The 21,478-nt window shown below is 37.7% G+C and overlaps 1 protein-coding gene across 2 annotated transcripts in view; it reads right to left on the bottom strand.

Moving 5' to 3' along the window:
* The window catches only part of SOS1 (sodium proton exchanger, putative (NHX7) (SOS1)), a 204,677-nt gene that overhangs the window by 25,340 nt on the left and 157,859 nt on the right, over nucleotides 1-21,478 (bottom strand). For both annotated transcript variants that reach the window (XM_089992855.1, XM_089992856.1), the window contains one exon: nucleotides 6,112-6,414. In XM_089992855.1, the coding sequence (XP_089848981.1) occupies nucleotides 6,112-6,414 (303 nt within the window). The remainder of the gene's footprint in view (nucleotides 1-6,111; nucleotides 6,415-21,478) is intronic.

Genomic DNA, 21,478 nt, shown 5'->3' with positions numbered 1-21,478 from the left:
GATCAAGACGATCATGCCAAAGACTTGGCTTATTACATTTAGAAAGACTAAAAATAGACTCAGGACCTAACTTAGATGACTCAAACTGAAAAGACTTAGACTTCAATAAGGGCTTCAAGACGGAACTGGTACGCGTAAGTGGATCTTCTTTGAAGATATACATATTTCCTTTTCGCTCCCCTTCAGCGAATGTCCCCCTCGTTTGAAGATCCTTGACATACACATAAGAGGAAGTGAATTCAACATAAGAATGTGTATCATCAATAAGTTTAGACACAGAGACGATGTTCTTTTTTATGTTAGGAGCATGAACAACATTTGACAAATTGAGAGACGCTTTTGACAGAGGAATGATTGCATTACCAATGTGAGAAATGTGATGGTGAGATTCATCTCCAATAACAATACTATTTTTACCAAAGTAAGGAACCGAGTTCGAAAGCTTACCACCATCGCCTGTAACATGGGTCACTGCTCCTGAATCAACATACCATAATCCTTGATCATTCTGTTTCAAATTTAACCCAGACAATGCTGCCAGCAAAAGTTGTTTCACCTCCCTATCATACTTGGTAACATTATCTTCCTTCTTGCTCTCAGTGTTTTGCAATTTGCCTTTATTTTGAGGATTAAACCAGCAATGTGCCTTAATATGTCCCTTTTTATTGCACAGGTAACATGTTGGGACAATTCTTTGGGTTTGATTCTTCGCATTAGAGTTGAATGGTATATTAGGTGTGGGAAGCAAACCTGGACCTGCAAATCTACCACAACCTCTTCCTCCTCTGAAACCATTTCCTCCACGACCACGACCAAAAGAGAACCCAGTGACTAAAACATCTTGGGAATCAGATTGAGCACCGAAATCTTCAGCGAGTCTGATACATCATCAGACATGTTTCCCTCATCTCTTTGATTACATTCTGAAGGACAAACATCATCAACACTGGAAAAGAGATCAGAGTTCAACCATGGGTGATAAACATCAATTTCAGGAAGATTGTTAACATTGTGGTCAAAATTCAATTCATCAAATACAACATTCCTGGATATTTTGATACGCTTGCTTAGGGGATCATAGCATCTGTACCCTTATAATCATCAACATACCCCACAAATCTGCACTTCAAGGCCTTATCCTGAAACTTGTGTCGCATTGAACTGTCAACATGAACATAACATACACACCCGAATACTCGCAAATCATGATAATTTGGATGAACACCATGTAAAAAAAGGTAGGGTAATTTGTTTTTCAGGATATTCATGGGCAATCGGTTTATGATATGAACGGCTGAATGAAAAGCCTTTGCCCAGAAGGTAACTAGAATGTTACTATCATGCATCATGCTCATTGCACTCTCGACAATATGACGATGCTTTCGTTCAGCAATCTCATTCTGTTGAGGTGTATGAGGGCAAGACACCTGCCTACGTATTCCATTTGTCTGAAGAAAATTAATAAAGTCATTTGAAGAGAATTCACCCCCTCCATCACATTGGAAACAAAGGATATTATCAGAGAATTGATTTTGAACAAAGGAATGGAAGTTTTGAAATAACTTGAATGTTTCAGATTTACATTTCATAAAGAAAATCCATGTATACCGAGAATAGCTATCAACAAAAATGAGATAACATCTAGTGCCAGACATAGAGGGGACTGGAGCCGAACCCCAAACATCAAAACAAATGATTTCAAATGGTCTCAAATGGTCTTGAAGCTTTTTTATTAATAGAATGAAATGGAAGAACATGACTCTTACATTGAAGACAACTAGAACATTTTTTATCATTGACATTTGAATTTAGACTTAACTTGGGAATAAGACTGCTTGAAGCAAGCTTTTCAATAAAGCGACTACTATAATGACCCAAACGACCATGCCAAAGATTCGGCTTATTACACTCAGAAAGACTAAAAACATTCTCAGGAGGAACTGAAGAAGACAATGATGTGAGCTTCAAGGTGGAAGGATTCTCTTGGAACACGTACATATTCCCTTGTCGTTTTCCTTCAGCGAACATTTCTCTCGTGTGAAGGTCCTTGACACGAACAGAAAAATGAGTAAACTCAACTAAAGCATTGATGTCATCTACAAGCTTTGAGACAAACAATATTTTTCTTGATATTCGGAGCATAAATGACATTTGAAAGAGCAAGAGAAGAAGTAGACATAGGAATGATAGAGTTTCCAATGTGAGAAATATGATGGTGAGACTCGTCTCCAGTGACTATACTATTTCTACCAGCATAAGGAACAAGAGTTAGGAGATTACCAGCATCACCAGTGACATGAGTGGCTGCACCAGAATCGACATACCAAGTGCCCTGATCATTTTGTTTTAAATTCAATTCAGCTAGAGCAGATAGTAACAACTCCTTGACTTCGCCACTGTTCTTCAATTGATCTGACCCTTTTCTTGTCTCTGGTTGTTTGCCTCTATTTTGAGGATTAAACCAACAATTAGCTTTGATATGCCCTCTTTTATTGCATAAAAAACATGTGGGTATTGGTCTTTGCCTCTGCCCATTAAGAGAAATATTGGGTGTAGGTAATATTCCACGACTTCTTTGTCCATTTCTTTCTTGACCCCCTCTTTCCCGAAAATCATACCTACCACGTCCTCGTCCATAGGCAACTCTTGTGGCAAGGACATCGTGTGCTCCAACTTGATCATGAGTATCTTCAGAAAATCCCTTCAAGATCATCTCATACTGTAAAAGCTTGGCACGAAGATCTTTAAATGTAGGTAAATCTGGCAAACACAATAAAGAAGTAACCATCATATAATAATCCGAACCCAACCCACTCAAAGTTTGCTGCACCATATCTTTGTCACTAATTGCACATCCCACGATGACCAATTGATCTGTAATGGTCTTCATTTTGTTCAAATACTCCATGAAAGTCATGGAGTCATTCATCAACATTTGAAACTCTTTCTTCCAAAATAATACTCTGGCCTGAGAAACTTGAGAATATGTCTGAACCAATCGGTGTCATAATTGCATTGCGAGCAGTCATCTGGGATTGCCACAAGCACTTCCTATGACAATGTAGAAGTGATATAGGCAACCAACGCCTGATCTCGCTTCATCCAGGACACATACTCTGGATTTCTAACATAGGTAATAGAGAGATCTCCTTTACCATTCTTTTCTTCTTGTGGTATGAACTCTGGAGGAACAGGAACAAAACCATCCAGATGTCCAAAAAGGTCCTGACTTCTTATGAATGGTATGATTTGTCGCTTCCAAGTTAGGAAATTAGAATTGTTCAGTTTTTAGACACGAGTTGACTATGAAAGTTTGAGGAAAGGCCAGACTGAGAATGAGGAAATTAGTCCATATTCTATCGAAATCAAGAATAGGAAGAAGTAAGAAATAAGTAAATGGCTTTACGACAAAAACCAAACTTCTATTGAATTCTAATAAAATTCAGAACAGAAACTCAATATCAGAGAATTCTGCTGCCACCGCCTTTTTTTTTTACGATTGGTATGATAAAATCGAGGCAAAAAAACAGAACTGCGCAGTAAGAATCTGTTCTGAATTAAAAATTCAAACAAAGGGACACATTACTTGAAAAGTAATGTGTTTCCTTTCAGAATATAGACAAGCAGTGTAAAACAGAGAAGAATATAGAGTCAAGACAGATCTGGGATCACTTCCAGATCTGAATCTGACGTACCATCAGATTGCAAAAGGACGTGATCCTATTCAAGCTTTGAGATCACGCAAAGATCGAATAGTTTAAATCCGAGCTTGCGTGATTATTTAGGCTGTTAATGTATAGGATCACATGCAACAATATGTCAATACAAAAGCATGAACAGAAAATCAGCAAACAGAGAATCCAAGTTTTGGAAGAAGAAGACGGATTTTGTAAGAAAAGGGAATACGTTATTTGAATGATTTGATTTGAAGACGAGGGGAATAAAGGAGGAAATCAAAGGAACAATAAGAAAAGGAGTAAGAAGCTTTACAGGATGGATAAGAAGAAAGAAGAAGATCTAGAAGATGATCTAGAAGATGAAGAAGCTTTACCGGATGTTCATAAGAAGATCACGATCCTTAAGGCTTGATCTGAGGCTCTGATACCATGATAGAAATCGTGGGTTCCTTCTCATACACAAGACTTAGCACAAGGTGAGAGGAGAATACGTGAGAGCTGCAAAATCCTCATCTGGAGGCTGTTGTATTGGGCTTCCCATTAAATACACACTGTTACAATTACTAGGGTACAAAAATACCCATCATATATCAAAGGTAATTTACAATATGCCATTAATACTATTAATAAACATGTGCTGAAATCTGTAATTAGGTAAACACGAATTGGGTTCCAAACCCAGTTCGTGAATGATGACTTCTTTTCAGTGCCCATTAGAGGCACTAGTATTTTTACTTTTTCACTTTTTTGTTTCTGTTTTTTATTTCTAGCTAATGGTCCTTAGCCATTAGAGCTGTTGGGACCAGAGTTATTGAAATCTTCTTAGATAGGTGGGAAGCCCACTGCCTAAAAACTCGCTTCGGAAGCGCGATACTCCTTGCTCCTGAAATTTGATGGGAATCTCGATTCTCCCACGCTTGCCTTATGTTTTTCACATGCTTCATCTATTCTTCTTATATGTTTTCTCACTCTACTTTTCATGTTTTTTATGTGTTCCCTCTCACTCATTTCTGCGTGTTTCCTCTAAATTGGCAGTTATCATTTTTGGATTTTGTTAAAAATTTAATTCTTACACTAAAAAAACATGAAATTTAAGAAGTCACTTTCATTTTAGCTTTTATTTGCATTCAATTTTTATTCTCATTTAATTCCTATATTGCTTTTTTTTTATTCCTCGCTTTTTGCTGTTAAATTATATATATATATATATATATATATATATATATATATATATATATATATATATATATATATATATATATATTGTATTTTGTGTATATAAACTGAGATACCCATCAAGGGTATTTCAATCATTTCACCTATGTAATAGGTGTCAGTCCACTAGGGACTGACTCATCTTTTTTTTTATGGTTCTTTTCCTTTTCTTTTTGTAAAATATAGTTGTTGGAGCTGGTCCAATGGCTAGTTGGGCCAGCACCCTTGTGTCTTGGAGTGCCTATTTAAAGGCACTCTCTCTCTTGTATTCTCGAATGCTTTCTAAGCATTTTCTTAGTGAAAATACATATTTTTTATATGCATTGTGTGTGCCCATAGTGGCTCTTGTGTGCACTTATTGTAACTTTGTGATTGTTCTCACTTGGTTATTTATTGTCCCTTGGTGGACTAGTGTTTGTGCACTCTTTATTGTTCCTTGTTTATCCTTATGGTTTTTTCTATTGTATTTCCGCTTATTTCATTACATAGTATCAAAGCCAACGGCTCTTGGGATTGTGTAAGGCTTCTCCAAAGATCGTGACTGCAAAGAAAGAGACTCCTTGCTTCTCTCAATCAAGATGGGCAAAAAAAAATCCATGACGGTAGTTGCATTCAAGCTAAACAACTCCAACTATTTGATGTGGGCTGACGCTATGGAGCACCATATCAAAGGAAAAAAACAGAAAAATAAAAATAGAAAAAGATGAGTCAGTCCCTAGTGGACTGACACCTATTACATAGGTGAAATTATTGAAATACCCCAGATGGGTATCTCAGTTTACATACACAGAATACAAATATATATATGTACATTGATATACATAATTTAACACTTGCTATACATTTTAAAATGCATCAGTTCCCGCTTCTGCTTCCCAACATTGGTTGGGACCTCCCCAACAGCTATATTTATAGCCATTGGGGTGGTTCCCAAGGGCTCTATATGTCCTATCTTCTTTATATAAAGGAGAGTAATCCCCTTCATGTTGTATGCATGCTTCAAGCTCTCTTTGGAATACAAATACATAGCTTTTATGCTGGTGTTGCCCATTAGTGGCATTGTGCTTGTGTTCGTATCTTGACCCATAAGTGGTCCTCACTGGTATTCCTACTTGTGTATTTTGCAAGACTCTAAGAGGCATTTCTTTGTATTTCATTACAGAAACGGCATACAGATTCTCTACATCCAAAAACACAAAATGGCAGTGAATATTATTACCAATAAAATCATGCAACTGTCTCCTTGCAATTCTGTGAGCACGGAGGAATGTTGCACATATATAACAGGCAGACTCCAACCTCTCCACCGTGAAATATGTGACCAGCTTTTGCGGCAAACGGCTGACCTGGAGATATTTATAGTAGCTTGGGAAACGAACATTCTCTTTCAAGCCTCTCCAGTCGCATAAAGGTTCACTAGATACGACATCGAGTGCCTCATCAACAGATTGCATTAATAGAATAGCAGAAGTTTGGTTTATCCTTCCCTCTTCAAGCATTCCCCAGTAAGCAGCTTGGACACCTGTAAGAGACAACTGATCATTCAGACATCAGCACAAATGCATCTGTATGTAACACATAGCATGTGTATGATTCTGATTGCATGAACTCCATTTTTGCTCCAAGTAGACATAGTTCAGATTTGAATAACAGTTCATGAGGACATTTGTTCTTCACCAGTCATGAGTGGTTCTTTTAAGTGGCAGTTATTACAAGTTAAGCCATAGACTGGTGCCTCAACATTATAAACAGTTGAAAAAAAACCATGGAACACACTGATTTGGAGCATATAAAGCACTAATTCCAATCATAGAATTCAATTGAAGGCAAAACTTACAATGAAAAGTAAATATAAATGAGTTAGCATGGAAAAAGATAAAAAATTATAAAGTATGACGTAAATCTTCAAAACCTGGTTTTTAGAATCTTAGAACACGAAAACATATTTACATTTAAAAAAAAAAGATCAAAGACGCAAAGGCTTGAAAGAACTGTTAATCTGTCAAAATTCAAAAGGTTGGCCAATGGAGTCCATGATCCATGAGCTGGTTCTTCGGCTATGTTGGACACTTTGTGAGGGCTGAAGTGCCGGTGTCAAACATAGTTGGACGCTAACACCGAAACTGACACTCCAAGACATGGCTTGGACACTGACCTCTCTCTCTCTCTACATATATATATATATAAGAGTGTGTGTGTGTGAAAAATGTTTGCTACAAATGTTAATAGGTACAAATGCCTCTGGATCACCATTGCAGATTGTTTTCATCCAATCAGACCTCATAGATAGATTCAGCATGTGTCCAATGTAGTAGGGGATTGCTGTAAGATTAATTTCATGAAAAACTACCAAAAATGAAAAAAATAGAAAGAGGAGGAATTTGTACCTACAAACGACTGTAGAAAATATGGTCCCATAAACATGTACCTAGTTTTTCAAGGCTTGCAGTATCCGATACTTCATACTCATATGTATCAAACAACAACACTCATGTCAGCTACCAGGTAATAAATGTTTTTGTCTATTGCCTAAATGGCTCATGTATCTACTTTAACCCTTATTTGATTATTTAAAAGGTTGTTGGAATGATTTGGGTAGAGTAAGAAAGGGAGGCATTGAGAATACAAGTCTTATTCTGATCAGCCCTATCAATCCCTTGTTATATATTACAAACTGTTATGAAAAAATAACTATGTTGACCAGTGTTGTTAAAATCGCGCCTCAAGGCACAAAAAGCATGCCTCGCCTTGAGGTGCATGTCTAAGGCATAAATGACCTGAGGCGTACGCCTCAAGGCGAGGCACGCCTCATATATATCGAGTCAAATGGGGGCTTCAAATGGGAGTCAAAGCCCCCATTTGACCCCAATTTGGGGATAAATAGAGGGAGGCCCCATTTAGGGTCGGGGTCTCCCTCTTTTTCTCCCCTAATCTCTCTCGTCTCTCGCTCTCCATGTTCTCCCTTCTCTCTCTCTCTCTCTCTCTCTCTCTCTCTCTCTCTCTTGTCTCTCGCTCTCCCTCTCTTTCTGCCGAAAGGAAGAAGAAAAAGATATTACCTCTCTCTCTCTCTCTCTCGCTACATGTTCTTTTTTATAGTCTCTCTTCATGTCCTTTTTATTTTCTTGCTTATTGGTTTCTCATACCAACAATGTGTCGATTTTTTATATTTTTGTGGTTAAAAGTTGCCTGATTCAAAACGATTCAAGCCTGAATAGGAATTGCTGGAATCTAATTTTTTTGCATTTGATCCAACGATTTAAGCATGAATAGGAATCCAATCTATAAGTGATATTACTATTAGAATATGGATCAGATATGGATCCAATAAAGGATCCATATAATCCATAGCCATTCACGTGTTTTATATTCTAACGTAATATGTATTACTAATACAGGGCACTTTCGTCCGTGTAAAAGAATTGTAACCCTATTAAGTCTAATGATGGATTACCACAACCATTAAGAAAGGAACACACAGAAGTTGTCGATTCCCAGAAAGCTCTATTCTTCCTCCTTACTCTTTCTTGATTTTTTAACAGAGCACGTCAATTCATCAGCAGTTTTATCATGGTATCAGAGGAGCAAAACTTCTGGGCGTAAAAAGATCTTGCTCAGTGACGTGAAAAGTCGACTTCTCCTTACTGTCAACAGGTCACGTTCTATTTTTTGTCTTTCAGTTTCCTTCTTCTTCCTGTTTCCTTTCGACCTCTCCTGGTCGCCAACAGGTCGCGATCTGTCTCCTGTCGCCTTCTCCTTCTTCTTTGATCTCCGTCTGCTAAAGGTCCACTATTCATATCGCAAATCTGAAACGCATTCAGATCTGTTGTGTCTTCAACAGATCTGAAATAAAATTCAGATCAGTTGTCGTTCCCTTCTCTTCAGATCTACTGCAGTTAAAAATCTGTCGTGACATCCTCTGTCTTTCTTTTTAAACCCTAAAATAAATTTTATGTCTCTGCGTCTATCCCCATCTTCATATATTTCTGTCTTTCTTCTGACTGAGCCCTAAAATCAATAACTACATCTCTATCATCTCTGTTCTCCTTCACTAGCCGACTGTGTCGTGTAGGTTATCTCATGTTTTCTTCTTTATTCTGGTCCTATACTAAATCTGAAACCAGTCACGCCGAACTTGCTTCACTGATTCGATTTCAGATTTTTCTTCAAAGTCATTGTTCTTGTTCTTAATTCCTCTTAACTTCAAATATAAAATTTCCAAGGTCTGTAAATGGATACTTCTGCCAACTCTGGTCATTCTTCCAATTTCCTGAGGCAGCTAGTCTCTATAACTATCTGACTTGGGAAAGGCAGATTACTCCTTTCATTCAAAGTCAAGATCCTTCAGGTCACTTGGATGGCTCAACTTCAGTGCCTCCAGAGTTTATCACACAAGAAGCAAAAGAGGAAGGAGGATTGCCAAACATCGTTCACAACCCTGTATTTGTTGCTTGGATAAAGCATGATCAGGCCCTCATCGCGTACATCACTTCCATATTGTTACAAGAAGTATTAGTTTCTATTTCTGATGATTGCACAACTAAAGTATTGTGGGAGACTCTAGCTCAGTCCTACTCTCAGCTATCAGAGGCTAAGGTGTTATTTCTCAAGCGTGAATTCTAGCTTTTGAAAAATGAGTCAATGACCATTATTGAATTTTTAAATCAAGTCAAAAGCATCACAGATCAATTAGCAATTGTCGGATATTCAGTGTCAGATAAAGAAAAAGTGCAACAGACGTTGAGTGCCCTAGGGTCAGAGTATCGTGTTCTTGTCACTTCTTTATTGTGCTTGCCTACGTTGCCTAATTTTGAGGATTTACGTGCTAAATTGTTCCAGTACGAGATGTCTTTGAAAAGCATGTCAGATGCTTAAAGAGAGCAATCATCTACGCATGATGTTCTTGCCTCAGGCATGACTGTTGATCGAGCACGAGGAGATCTCTCCTATAGAGGGGGGCGTGGCAGAGGAGCACAAATCCAGGGTGGACGTGGGTTACTACCTACGCCAAATTTCACTGCCGGCCTTTCAAAGAGTGTTCTCACATGCTACCAGTGCAACAAACGTAGTCACATCAAAGTTAATTGTTGGTTCAACCCCCAAAATCGTAACAGAATGCAAAACCATAGAAATGTTGCCACATCAGGAACTGTAGGTACCTTTCAGGTCAGTGATGATGCTAAGGATCTTCTCTTGTCTGCAATGGCCAACTTGAACTTGAAACAGAATGATGATGGAATATGGTATGTAGACTCTGGGGCAGCAACTCATGTCACTAGCAATGTAGATAAGTTCTCTACTTTGACCCCATATTTTGGTAAATCTAATATTGTAACTGGAGATGGGACTCACCACCCTATTTCGAACGTAGGCAACGTCCTCATTTCTTTGTCTGAGTCTTCATCCATTCCTTTATCTAATATTGTTCATGCACCAAAAATAAAGAAAAACATTGTCTGAGTCTTCATCCATTCCTTTGTTTTATTTCATTATCAATGAATAATAACATCAGAATTTTAATGACAAGTTCAACTAAATAAAAATGAACTCAAACTATCCCGGGAACAGTAAATCCAAAGTCTCGATCGAAGCCTCATCCCACAGTCGCTCATAAACTCTATTCTTCACCTGAAAAATGATAAATATATAGGAATTATACTACAACTGTCTAAGTAGGAAGTACTGTAATTTTTCTTGCAGGTATATCATGTGTCAACTATGTGATGTGGGTGTCGTGTGTGATTTTCAGCATATACAAGAACAAGTAAAAGAAACAACAGTAACATGCACATCATTTAGCTAACGACTACACATTAACAAAAATCAAATATCTCACATGTTACCAAATCTGCAACATGCTAAAAGTAAAGAGATACATTCTAAAATGATTGTTTAACTGTGAGACTGTAAATCTAGTAATTCTACACGGAGTGATATAAAAAATGTTTCTAATTAATGTTTATTTTTATTTATCTCGTGGGTACACGCGAGCCAAGGCAACCATTTCAGAAAAGAATATTCAGGGGTGTATTATTCAAAGGTATTTTATTAACCCGAACGTTCTAACTGAAACTGAAATCCCAAGGGAGCGGTCAGTAGCCGAGAGAACCTCTCAAAGGCCAAACCAAAACATGATGCATCCCTAACTTCTGCAGAAGAACAAAGAGATACCACCTAGGACGCATTGGTAGTCTGGGTCCCCCCCAACTCCGAGGACTGGGGACCAACGAGTCATTTTTGCTCGAAATCATTAAACACATAGCCCCGGAGTTTTGTACCACCTACCCTCTCCAAGGTAAGCCCGAATCTGAGTGGGTTGATCTTTTCATTTATTTAAATTTTCCGAAGTATAGAGGCAATTTCTCCCAACTACTGCCTACTACCATAGTAGTAGTCCCCAACCTTAGCCATTTTACCAAGGTATAAACATTCCATTTTTTTCATATTGATTGCACAAACCCACTCGTAGTGCTCCGGTACCTTTAAACCAGTCAAACACGGATGCCCCGGTACCTTTAAACCAGTCAGACTCACACAAAATTTAATTTAAGTTTCTCACTAGTTTTATTGCCATTGCACACAAGTTAACAACTCAAGTACCTGCATCGGGTATTCAACCAATATTGCCCATTAGGCAAGGTTTCTCAAACGACCCACTCGCGAGAAGGCACATATTCAATTGTCACTAAGTGCACCATGATATATTTGAACTCAATGTAACAACCTTAAGCATACACATGCTTCTGTGTACGTTCAACAATGGTGTATGTGGTCAGTTATCACAATTCATTGTGCAATTTTGCCATACGCAGAAAATTAGGAAAAATAAAACAATATATAGGCATTAATTTCATATGCAACTGAATAGTAACCCGAACGACCTCATAATAGGCATCAAAAAGGCATTAAGTACCAGCTTGATGTGTAGCTTTCTATGAATACAGAATATCATCGTAATAGGCAGCTAACTATGCAGTGAGCATCAGATTAATGTGAATTTGATATGAAGTAGAGTATCCTCATAACAAACACCATTTTGCTAACATAATCTTAAGTATGTATGCCATATTTTACAGACTTTGCTAAAATACAGACAATAATAATAACATGATTAGGTACCCTATGCCTAAAAGAAATACATGAATTTCCAATGCAGTTCGGCTACTACACAACCTACATTAAGCATGCTCTGTTTCACATAAAATAACAGGCACTATTCAGCAAACATAACCTAAAATAAGCATGTTGTATTTCCCAGACTCATGCTAAGAATACACAGTCAATAATAAAAACATGATCAGATACACCATGCCTAAAAGAAATAAAAGTATCTCACTTGCAGTTCGGCTAAGCTAACATAATTTAAAGTAAGCTTACAAGCCAATCTTTCCTCTTTGTTGGGTTGTGAAATTGTACAAATCTTATATATTATCTCAGTCAAATCCTCAATCTTGGTTTCTTTTAATATTTTATGCTGAAATGCCCAAGAGTTTCAAGAACTCAGTTTTCTTATAGGTTTGTTGTGGCCTTAATGTTTTTGTGCATCATTCCGTTATAAATTTGACACATCAATATAGCCTGAATATATCTTGACCATCAAATGTTGGACAAATTATAGCATCAATGGAGCTCATAAGCTATGTCACAGGGATTCGACTAGCAGGGTGCCGCAGCCGCGTCGACGCGGGTGCGGGTGCGGCACCGGGTGCGGTCAACCCGATCCTGGGTGCGTTGACCGCACCCAGGATCATTAAGGTCCATTTTTTTTTTTGGGATTTTTTTTTTTTTAAAATTTGCCCCAATGGGCTTCGAATTTTTTTTAAAAACAAATTATGCTGACAGTCTGTCAGCTACTGACAGCTGCAAAATTTGGAAAAAAAAACCCGCCTATTCCCCGACCCTCTTTATATATATATATATATATTACATTTTTGCCCCTGCCGCACCCTCGCACCTGAGTTTTTTGGAAGTGCCGAATCCCCGCACCCGCACCCATGTGACATAGCTCATAAGTGTGCCGGTTGGCCTCTTTGAAACCAGTGGTTGTGTTTGCCACTTCAGCCTACTTTCAAGAATGATAAATTTTGTTAACGGAGTCACAGATATCAAGCTTGAGTTTGTTATCAGTACATGTCAAACGATTACATGTAAACAACTTATAATAAGCTAAAAAAAAAATACACACACATGCACAACATCAATCCATTCATATTCCATTCATCCCTTCATCCCAGTTACAACATGGAAAAAAAAATGAGCACAACACACAATCACCAGCCAAGTTATCTAATTCTGCCTGCCGACATATCAAGTACTATCAATAACCAAAGTAAAGTGCACTAATCACATTGAACACCCTAAGATTTCACCCTACTCATGCAAAAATCAATGCACAATATTATTCTCTATGCTGAATACAAGTCACCAATGCTCGAACTCATATAATAGGCCTACCGATACCACCCAACTACAACAAAACTCCCATGCACATCGACAATATACTCTCATACTAATAGATTTTAAAGAGTGTGACCAGCATGATGCACAAAATAGGCAACTCGATAGAATCAAAACAGAAAAACACAGTCACAGACTGCATTAAGCATGCTCTGGTTATACTCCCACTGCATACCGAGTCCAAGATGTATGAAATTAAAACAAGAACATCGTGACTGTGGTGAAGTCAGAGCATATGCCCTTATCAGAAAATCTGCCCCCCCCCCCAATCCAAGAAATTGGGGTTCTCGGTTTAGGGTTAGCCGTGGCCTTCATCATTCGAAGTTTTCCTCGTCGTGACCAACCCAAACACACCCAGACTCAATCAATAACCCACAAGAAAAGTTATCGATCCTACCTGTTCCGGTGCTCAGAGGTTGCTGTCGCGGGTGGAGGGTCGCCGACTCCGATGATGGTGGCTGCCGCAGCGAGAAATCGAGACCGGGAGGGGAACATAGAGACAGTGAGAGAGAGCGAGAAACAGAAACGGGGAGGAGAGGAGAGTGAGAGGAAGAGAGAAGAGAGGGGATTTATAGGAGGGTGGCCCCCGAAACGGAAGGGTCGTTACCCCCACCCCGGCGCCTGCGCTACACCTTTCCCCAGCCCCTTTCGCTTGTTGTGTTAGGGTTCAAAAATGAACCCTAACGTAGTTTTATCGGGTATGAATCTTTTTTTTTTTCGTTCTTTCATTTTAACACAGCAAGAAAGTTTTAGAAAAGCTTTTCATCGGCAGTGACCTTAATGGACATGTAGGCATTAGTAGGGATGCATTTGAGAGTATCCATGGAGGCTATAGTACAGGAGAAAGAAACGAAAGTGGAGAAAGGATTTTAGATTTTGGTTTGTCCTATGATATGATCTTAGCCAACACTTGGTTTAGGAAGAGAAAGTCTCACCTAATAACATTTAAAAGTGGGGTTAATATGAGTCAGATAGATTTTTTCCTACTTAGAAAGAGAGATACGGGTTGTTGCATCGATTATAAGGTTATATCGGGAGAAAGTGTAGCTACACAACATAGAGTCTTAATTTTAGATCTTAGATTTAGAAAATGCCGCAAAAGGGATAGACATAGGATAGATCTTAGAATTAAGTGGGGGGCACTGAAAGGAGCTAAACAAGGAATGTTTGTAGAGCAGGTAGTTAAGGAAGCTGATTGGTGTCTCGAAGAGGATTCAGAATCAAGGTGGAATAAGATAGCGGGTTGCATGAGAAAGGTGGTTAAGGAGGTATTGGGTGAGTCTAAAGGCGGTGCACCGCTAGGTAAAGATACATCATGGTGGAACGAGGATTTCAAATTAGCTATTAAGGTTAAATTAGAGTGTTATAGAAATTTAAGTAAGAGTCGTGATAATGAGAATTTGGAGAAGTATATGATAGCAAAGAAGGAAGCTAAAAAAGTAGTTTTAAACGCGAGGGATAAGGTATATAAGGAGGTTTATGACAAGCTGGACATCAAAGAGGGCGAGAAGGATATTTATAGGCTTGCAAAGATGAGAGATAGGAAATCAAGGGATCTAGGTATGGTTAGATGTATCAAAAATCAAACGCAAAGGGTTTTAGTCAAAGATGAGGAGATCAAGGAGAGATGGAAAGATTATTATGATAAGCTATTTAATGGAAGTCATGCTCAGTCTCTTGGAGACTTATCCATTCCTTTTCATGAGATGAATCGTGACTTCATGCGCAAGATTCAAAAGAAAGAAATTGCAGAGGCTTCGGAGAAAATGAAATCAAGAAAGACAGATAGTATACCTATCGAGGCTTGAAAATGCTTGGGTGAGAAAGGTTTAGAATGATTGAAAAATCTTTTTAACAAGATTTGGCGGACAAATAAGATGCCTAATGAGTGGAAAAAGAGTACTTTGGTGCATCTATATAAGAATAAGGGTGATATACAAGATTGCACAAACTATCATGGTATAAAACTCATGAGTCATACTATGAAACTTTGAGAGAGGGTGATTGAGTATAAGTTGAGGAAGGTTGTCATGATATTGGAGAATCAATTTGGTTTTATGCCCGAAAGATCAACTATGGAAGTTATACATCTTCTTAGACAACTTATTGAGAGATATAGAGAGAGGAACAAAGATTTGCATATAGTTTTTATTGATTTGGAGAAGGCATACGATAGAGTACCTAGGGACGTTCTCTGGTGGACAATGATGAAGAAAGGTGTTTCTCTCAAAGTACATTAGTATAATTAAAGATATGTATGAAGGAGTAGTAACCAATGTCCGCACTTGTGGAGGGGTGACAACCAATTTTCCTATAACAGTTGGGTTACATCAAGGATTTTCTTTAAGCCCTTTCCTATTTGCTATAGTGATGGATGAGCTTAAGAGATCAATTCAAGAAAATATGCCGTGGTGTATGTTGTTTACTGATGATATTGTTTTGATTGATGAGTCTAGAGCTGGGGTTAATGCTAAGTTAGAATTATGGAGACAGACATTGGAAGCAAGCGGTTTTAAGTTGAGTAAGAGTACGACAGAATATATGGAATGTCGGTTTAGTAAGCAACGGAATAACGATGGGAGTGTAGTGAAGCTTGGTGAGTAAGAAATACCGGTGGATGACTGTTTCAAATATTTGGGATCTATCATTCAAAGGGATGGAGAAATTGATGGAGATGTAAATCATAGGATAAAGGTTGGGTGGATGAAATGGAAAAGTGCAACTGGAGTGTTGTGCGATCGTAGAATGCCATTGCGATTGAAGGGAAAGTTTTATAGGACGACAATTAGGCCTGCTTTACTATATAGTACAAAATGTTGGGCTGCCAAGAGACATCATATTCAAAAAATGAGTATAGTTGAGATATGTATGCTGCGATGGATATGTGGAAATACAATAAAAGATAAGATTTGAAACGAGGAGATACGTAACAAGGTAGGCATTGCATCCATTGAAAATAAGATGATAGAGAATCATTTAAGGTGGTTTGGACATATTCGGCGAAGGCCTAATGATGCTCCAGTTAGAAGGATAGAGAAATGGGAAAATATATTAGTTAAAAGAGGTCGGGGTAGGCCTAAGAAGACTTGGATGAAGATGATAGGAAAGGATATGAATGCTTTGAACCTCACCGACGACATGACATTGGATAGAAATGATTGGAGGAGAAGGATTCATGTGGAAGACCTAGAATGTCGCCGACCCCAATTATTTTAGGATGAAGGCATAGTTGTTGTTCATTTTAACGCATGAACGGGTGTAGGTTTGGTTCGACCGAACCCGTGACCCGTGACCCACCTTTCGTTGGGTCCACGCTTGGGCCTATCCGGATCCGGATCTTCTAAAAATTTATTTATTTTTTCATTTAGGTCGCCCTCATGGTGACCCGTTTAAACTTTGGGTCCAAACTAAAACCAGCAGGATCTACGGATCTGAATTTGTTGAGTTGGACCACGTCCTAATGGATGATATGGGTCCATGACCCAATACATTTATGGATCCAACCAAAAAAATCTGGATCCACCCAAGGTTCCGAAACACTATAAAAATTTTGGTACGCTTTTTAATAAAGTACTATGGATCCCAATAAACCATTATGGACTCTATATAAGATTTCTCTCATTAAAGATCAAATTTAAACTCGCGGATCCACCAAATACTGTTTGGAACAAATCTAGACATGACATTGAGGATCCGATATCAAAGATCCAAACAGAATTTCAACCTCTATTATTAGATGTTCGTTGGGATCCAATATCGAAGATCCAAATATGATTTATCAATTAAAACAATAGAATTATCATTATACTAGCTTAAGGATATAAATTTCAAGTTTATTTGTTTGATAAAATTCACGGGTATTACACTTTCAACTCTGTGTTTTATGTTTCTTCTTGACAAACTTTCGGTCTTCTCCTCGTAAAGTTTGAGGCATGTTAAAATGTGTATATATAAATATATATATATATATATATATATACATACGTATATATATACATACATATATATAAGTATATATATACATATATATACTATTTATTTCTCATTATACATCCAAATACCTGATAGGGGTATTTTTATAATTATTCTATACATTTTTACTTTTAGGTTTTTATTTTTTTTTTTTTTTTTTATCTTTCTTTTTCCTTTTTTCTTTCTATTTTTTAAACCATGTAATAGGACCACTAGGAAACCCACCATCTAGTCGTTGGGGCCCCAACGATCATTAATATGACCGTTGGGGCTCCCAACAACTAGAAGGGAGCCCTAAGTGGTCCCTCTCTCTCCTACTTTTCTCCTCTATAAAAAGAGGGCTCTCCCTCTTGTGTGGTAAGGGTTTTTCAGCCCACTCTATCTCGCTCTTCAATATATTTTTGGCTTTTAGACATTTTACCCCTTAGTGGGTTATTTATGCACTTTACGTGCTTGTGTTCTTGGCTCTTTGTTTGAATCTTTTAAAGAGTTTTTTGGATTATTAGTGCTTCCGCTATTTTCATTACAAGAACTAGATGCATTAGAAAAGGCTCATACTTCTATTCAAGATCTTTCATAGGGAAAGAAACTCATAGGATGGGTATATAAGATAAAAACCAAGAATGATGGAACACTTGAAAGATACAAAGTTATGCTAGTCGCCAAAGGATATACACAAAAATATGAAATGGATTATGAAGAAACCTTTGCACTCGTTGCCCACATGACCATAGTTAAAACCATCATTGCAGTTGCTTCGATTAAAAATTGGTTCATATAACAAATGGATGTTAAAAATGCTTTTTTAAATGACAATATTACAGAAGAAGTGTACATGGAGGCACCCCCAAGCATGAAAATAGCGCAAGGGAAAGCTCTTCGTCTACAAAAGGCATTGTATGACTTAAAATAAGCTCTAAAAGCTTGGTATGATAAATATAGCAATGTTGTCCTTGATATAGACTTTAGATCATGTTTAACTGACACAACTTTGCTTGTTAAGAATTCTGATGCAGGTATGTGTAATGAAGTATGCGAAAATATATAACAAGAATGTTTAATGCATTCACAAGGTCCAATGATGGACAAGCACTAACCTACAAGAGGGAATATAGAAATAGTCTACTAAGGGACAATACAAGAATCCTTCGAAAACCTACAAATAAAAAATAGAGACTTTATTGAAAAGGAGCTCAAAGAGCCTTAAGAATTACAAGGGGAGGTCACCCCTATTTATACACAACGAGGGGGAAAAAGGAGAGACCTAGTGGGCTCCCCATAGAGACGTTGGGAGACCCCAATGGTTACAAATGTGACCATTAGGGGTCCCAACGGCTCTATGTGAGGCCCTTTATGCATGAGCTTTAAAAGAAATAAAAAAAGAAAATTACAAAAAATAAAAAGGAAAAAAAACCAATTAAATAAATGGTTGTTTCTAGAACAGCTATGCAAAATGACAGAAATACCCCTAAATGATAGAAATACCCCTGTCGTGTATTTCATATATATATATATATATATATATATATATATATATATATATATATATATATATATATATAGAGAGAGAGAGAGAGAGAGAGAGAGAGAGAGATGTATTTTAGCAGTATGTAAAGAATTCTAATGCAAATATTGTCATCTTATTTCTCTATATTAACGATATGATAACCACTGGAGGAGATAAAGGGAATTAAAAAAATTCTTAAAGCTAGTTTTGAAATGATTGATTTGGGATTTTTTATGATACTTCCTAGGAATAGAGGTTGCTTATTCCCCTGGAGGGTATTTATTATTTTAGTCTAAGTTTGCTTTTGATGTTGTTCTCAGGTCCAGTATATCAAATGTCAAAAAGGTTGACACTCCTGAAGTAACAAATATCAAAATGAAAATTGATCATGAGGAGCCTCGAGATGATCCAACTCCTTATCATCAGTTTATCAAAGCACTTTCTTACTTAACAATTACTAGACCTGATACAACACAAGCTATACACACAGCTAGTCATTTTCAGCACGCTCCCACATTTGTTCACATGGGAGATGTCTTATGAATTATTAGATATTTAAAAAATCTGATTTCTAGAGGCTTGTTTATGTCTTCATCGTTTGTACTAGATTTACTTGCATATACTGATGCAGATTGGGAAGGAGATCCTAATAACAAACACTCAACCACGAGTTGTTGTGTTTTCTTAGGTGAATCATTAATCTCATAGAGGTGCAAAAAGCAACAGGTCTCCATCTTCTCAACTGAATTTGAGTATTGAGTCTTGGCTACAACCACAATGGAGGTGGTGTGGCTAAGAAGATTGTTGGTTGATATGGGAATCAAGATTCAAGGAGCATCAAAGATGTATTGTGACAATAAAAGCGTTATCGACATTGCCAACAACACTTTTCACGAAAGAACAAAGCACATTGAGACAGACTACTACTATACTCAAGAGGAATATCTTTAAAGAATCATTGATCTGCCCTACGTCACATCTAAGTACCAGCTGACAGACTTTTTTACCAAACCTCTCTCTTGTAACGACCCCAACTCCTACTTTTGAAAAATGCGGAAATTTTTTTTTTTTTCTAAGAGTTGCGGAAAACTTCCCAGAGACCTGGGGTCCCTACAGTTCCAATTTCAGTTGGATAACCACACACCACAAACGAAGTTGCAATTATCATCCATATCAACCAACTAAAACTCTTTTATTAATGAGTAATAAAATTTCAAAGACAAAGTTTCCTTCAACTGAAAATAAAGTAACAATTGCAGAATTTAAAAGAACTGAAAGACAAAAGAAAGAGCCACAATATCCTCTACTGAAGCTGACAAGTCCAAGTATAACTCATCCATCCCCAGATGCATGTCCAACTTTACTGTTCACCATTTCCTGTGAAAAACCAACAAAGTAGGGTGTCAGAACCAAAATTCTGAGCACAACTACTTCTAAAGAAACCAGATGAGAGAAAGAACATGGATAAGATTTCATGCAGTGATTTGAGTGAGCGCAGATATAAAATTTTCAACATCTAAATTTTCATAACTACCAATGATTTCATTTACTCACCAATCAATAACAGTAAACAGTGTCATATATCAACAACTAAATAACCAACCTTTCAGCATGATTTCACGAAGTAAAGCGTATGCAACCACCAAATGATGTCATGATATCAAGAATGATTCAAACATGCATGATCTAATGCATAACAGAAAAATGCATGATTATGTGCAATGCATGATTTCTTCTGTTATCTTTCATTTAAGTTTCATCTTTCCATATGCATGCCCTATTAGATGCACACATCTTTAAGTTCCTCTTTTTAATTACCGTGGCCCGCGGATACACCAAACGGGTACAAACCCCGAGGTCAAGTAGGTTCCCAAGGTAGCTTAACACACAATTTGTATTTTATCTCTGGGTTCCAACTTAGCCCTCGACCGATATCAGGAAACAACACCATCCATCGGAACATTAGACCTCCACATCTAATGTCGGGGACACAAGGGACACCCCACGCCCACAAGTGCCACTTCCTTGGTACCATAAACTCACAGCTGTGACTAACACACCACTCCCGGGTAAAGTGGCGGATTCTCCCTAAAACCGTGGCCAGGAGAAGAACCTCAATATCGGGTTCAGGGGCAACAACGCACACGGAGTTTTTGTATCCTCACAGTCTCCCCAAGACCGGATATCCAAGATTCTCATACTCCAGATGAGATATCCCGGAATGTATATTACACTGTTCTTATTCTTTATTTTTATTTAAAGTTCATTCTTAAGTTTGCAACACTATATGCAAAAGTAAAGTGAAAACCCCGCATCCTCCCTTACAGGGACCCATTCGGGACTCCAGTCCGTGTAAACACAAAGAACAGTGTAGTAAAGTGTCAAACCATCTTATGTGGTTTAAGTGATGCTTTTAAAAAAAACATATATAAAAGAAAACCAAACTCACGGCTCTCCAGGCCGGTGATGGTCCAATTTGGCCATCGGTGCATCACGTAATAAAACCAAATTAGTGATAAATTTACAACACTAGGCCAAAATGCCAAAAGCATATATATTCATGCCAATATAACCCCAAACATATGCACGTTATAATTTATTCATATGCATTTTCAATGTGTGGGTTACCTACGTCACATAGGGGTCTTAACCA

The sequence above is a fragment of the Nuphar pumila genome, chromosome 17, assembly GCF_984573655.1.
Source record: "Nuphar pumila chromosome 17, dmNupPumi1.hap1.1, whole genome shotgun sequence".
In the NCBI taxonomy this organism is placed as follows: domain Eukaryota; kingdom Viridiplantae; phylum Streptophyta; class Magnoliopsida; order Nymphaeales; family Nymphaeaceae; genus Nuphar; species Nuphar pumila.
Note: the sequence above shows the minus strand (reverse complement) of the source record. Positions and strands in the feature narration are given on the sequence as shown.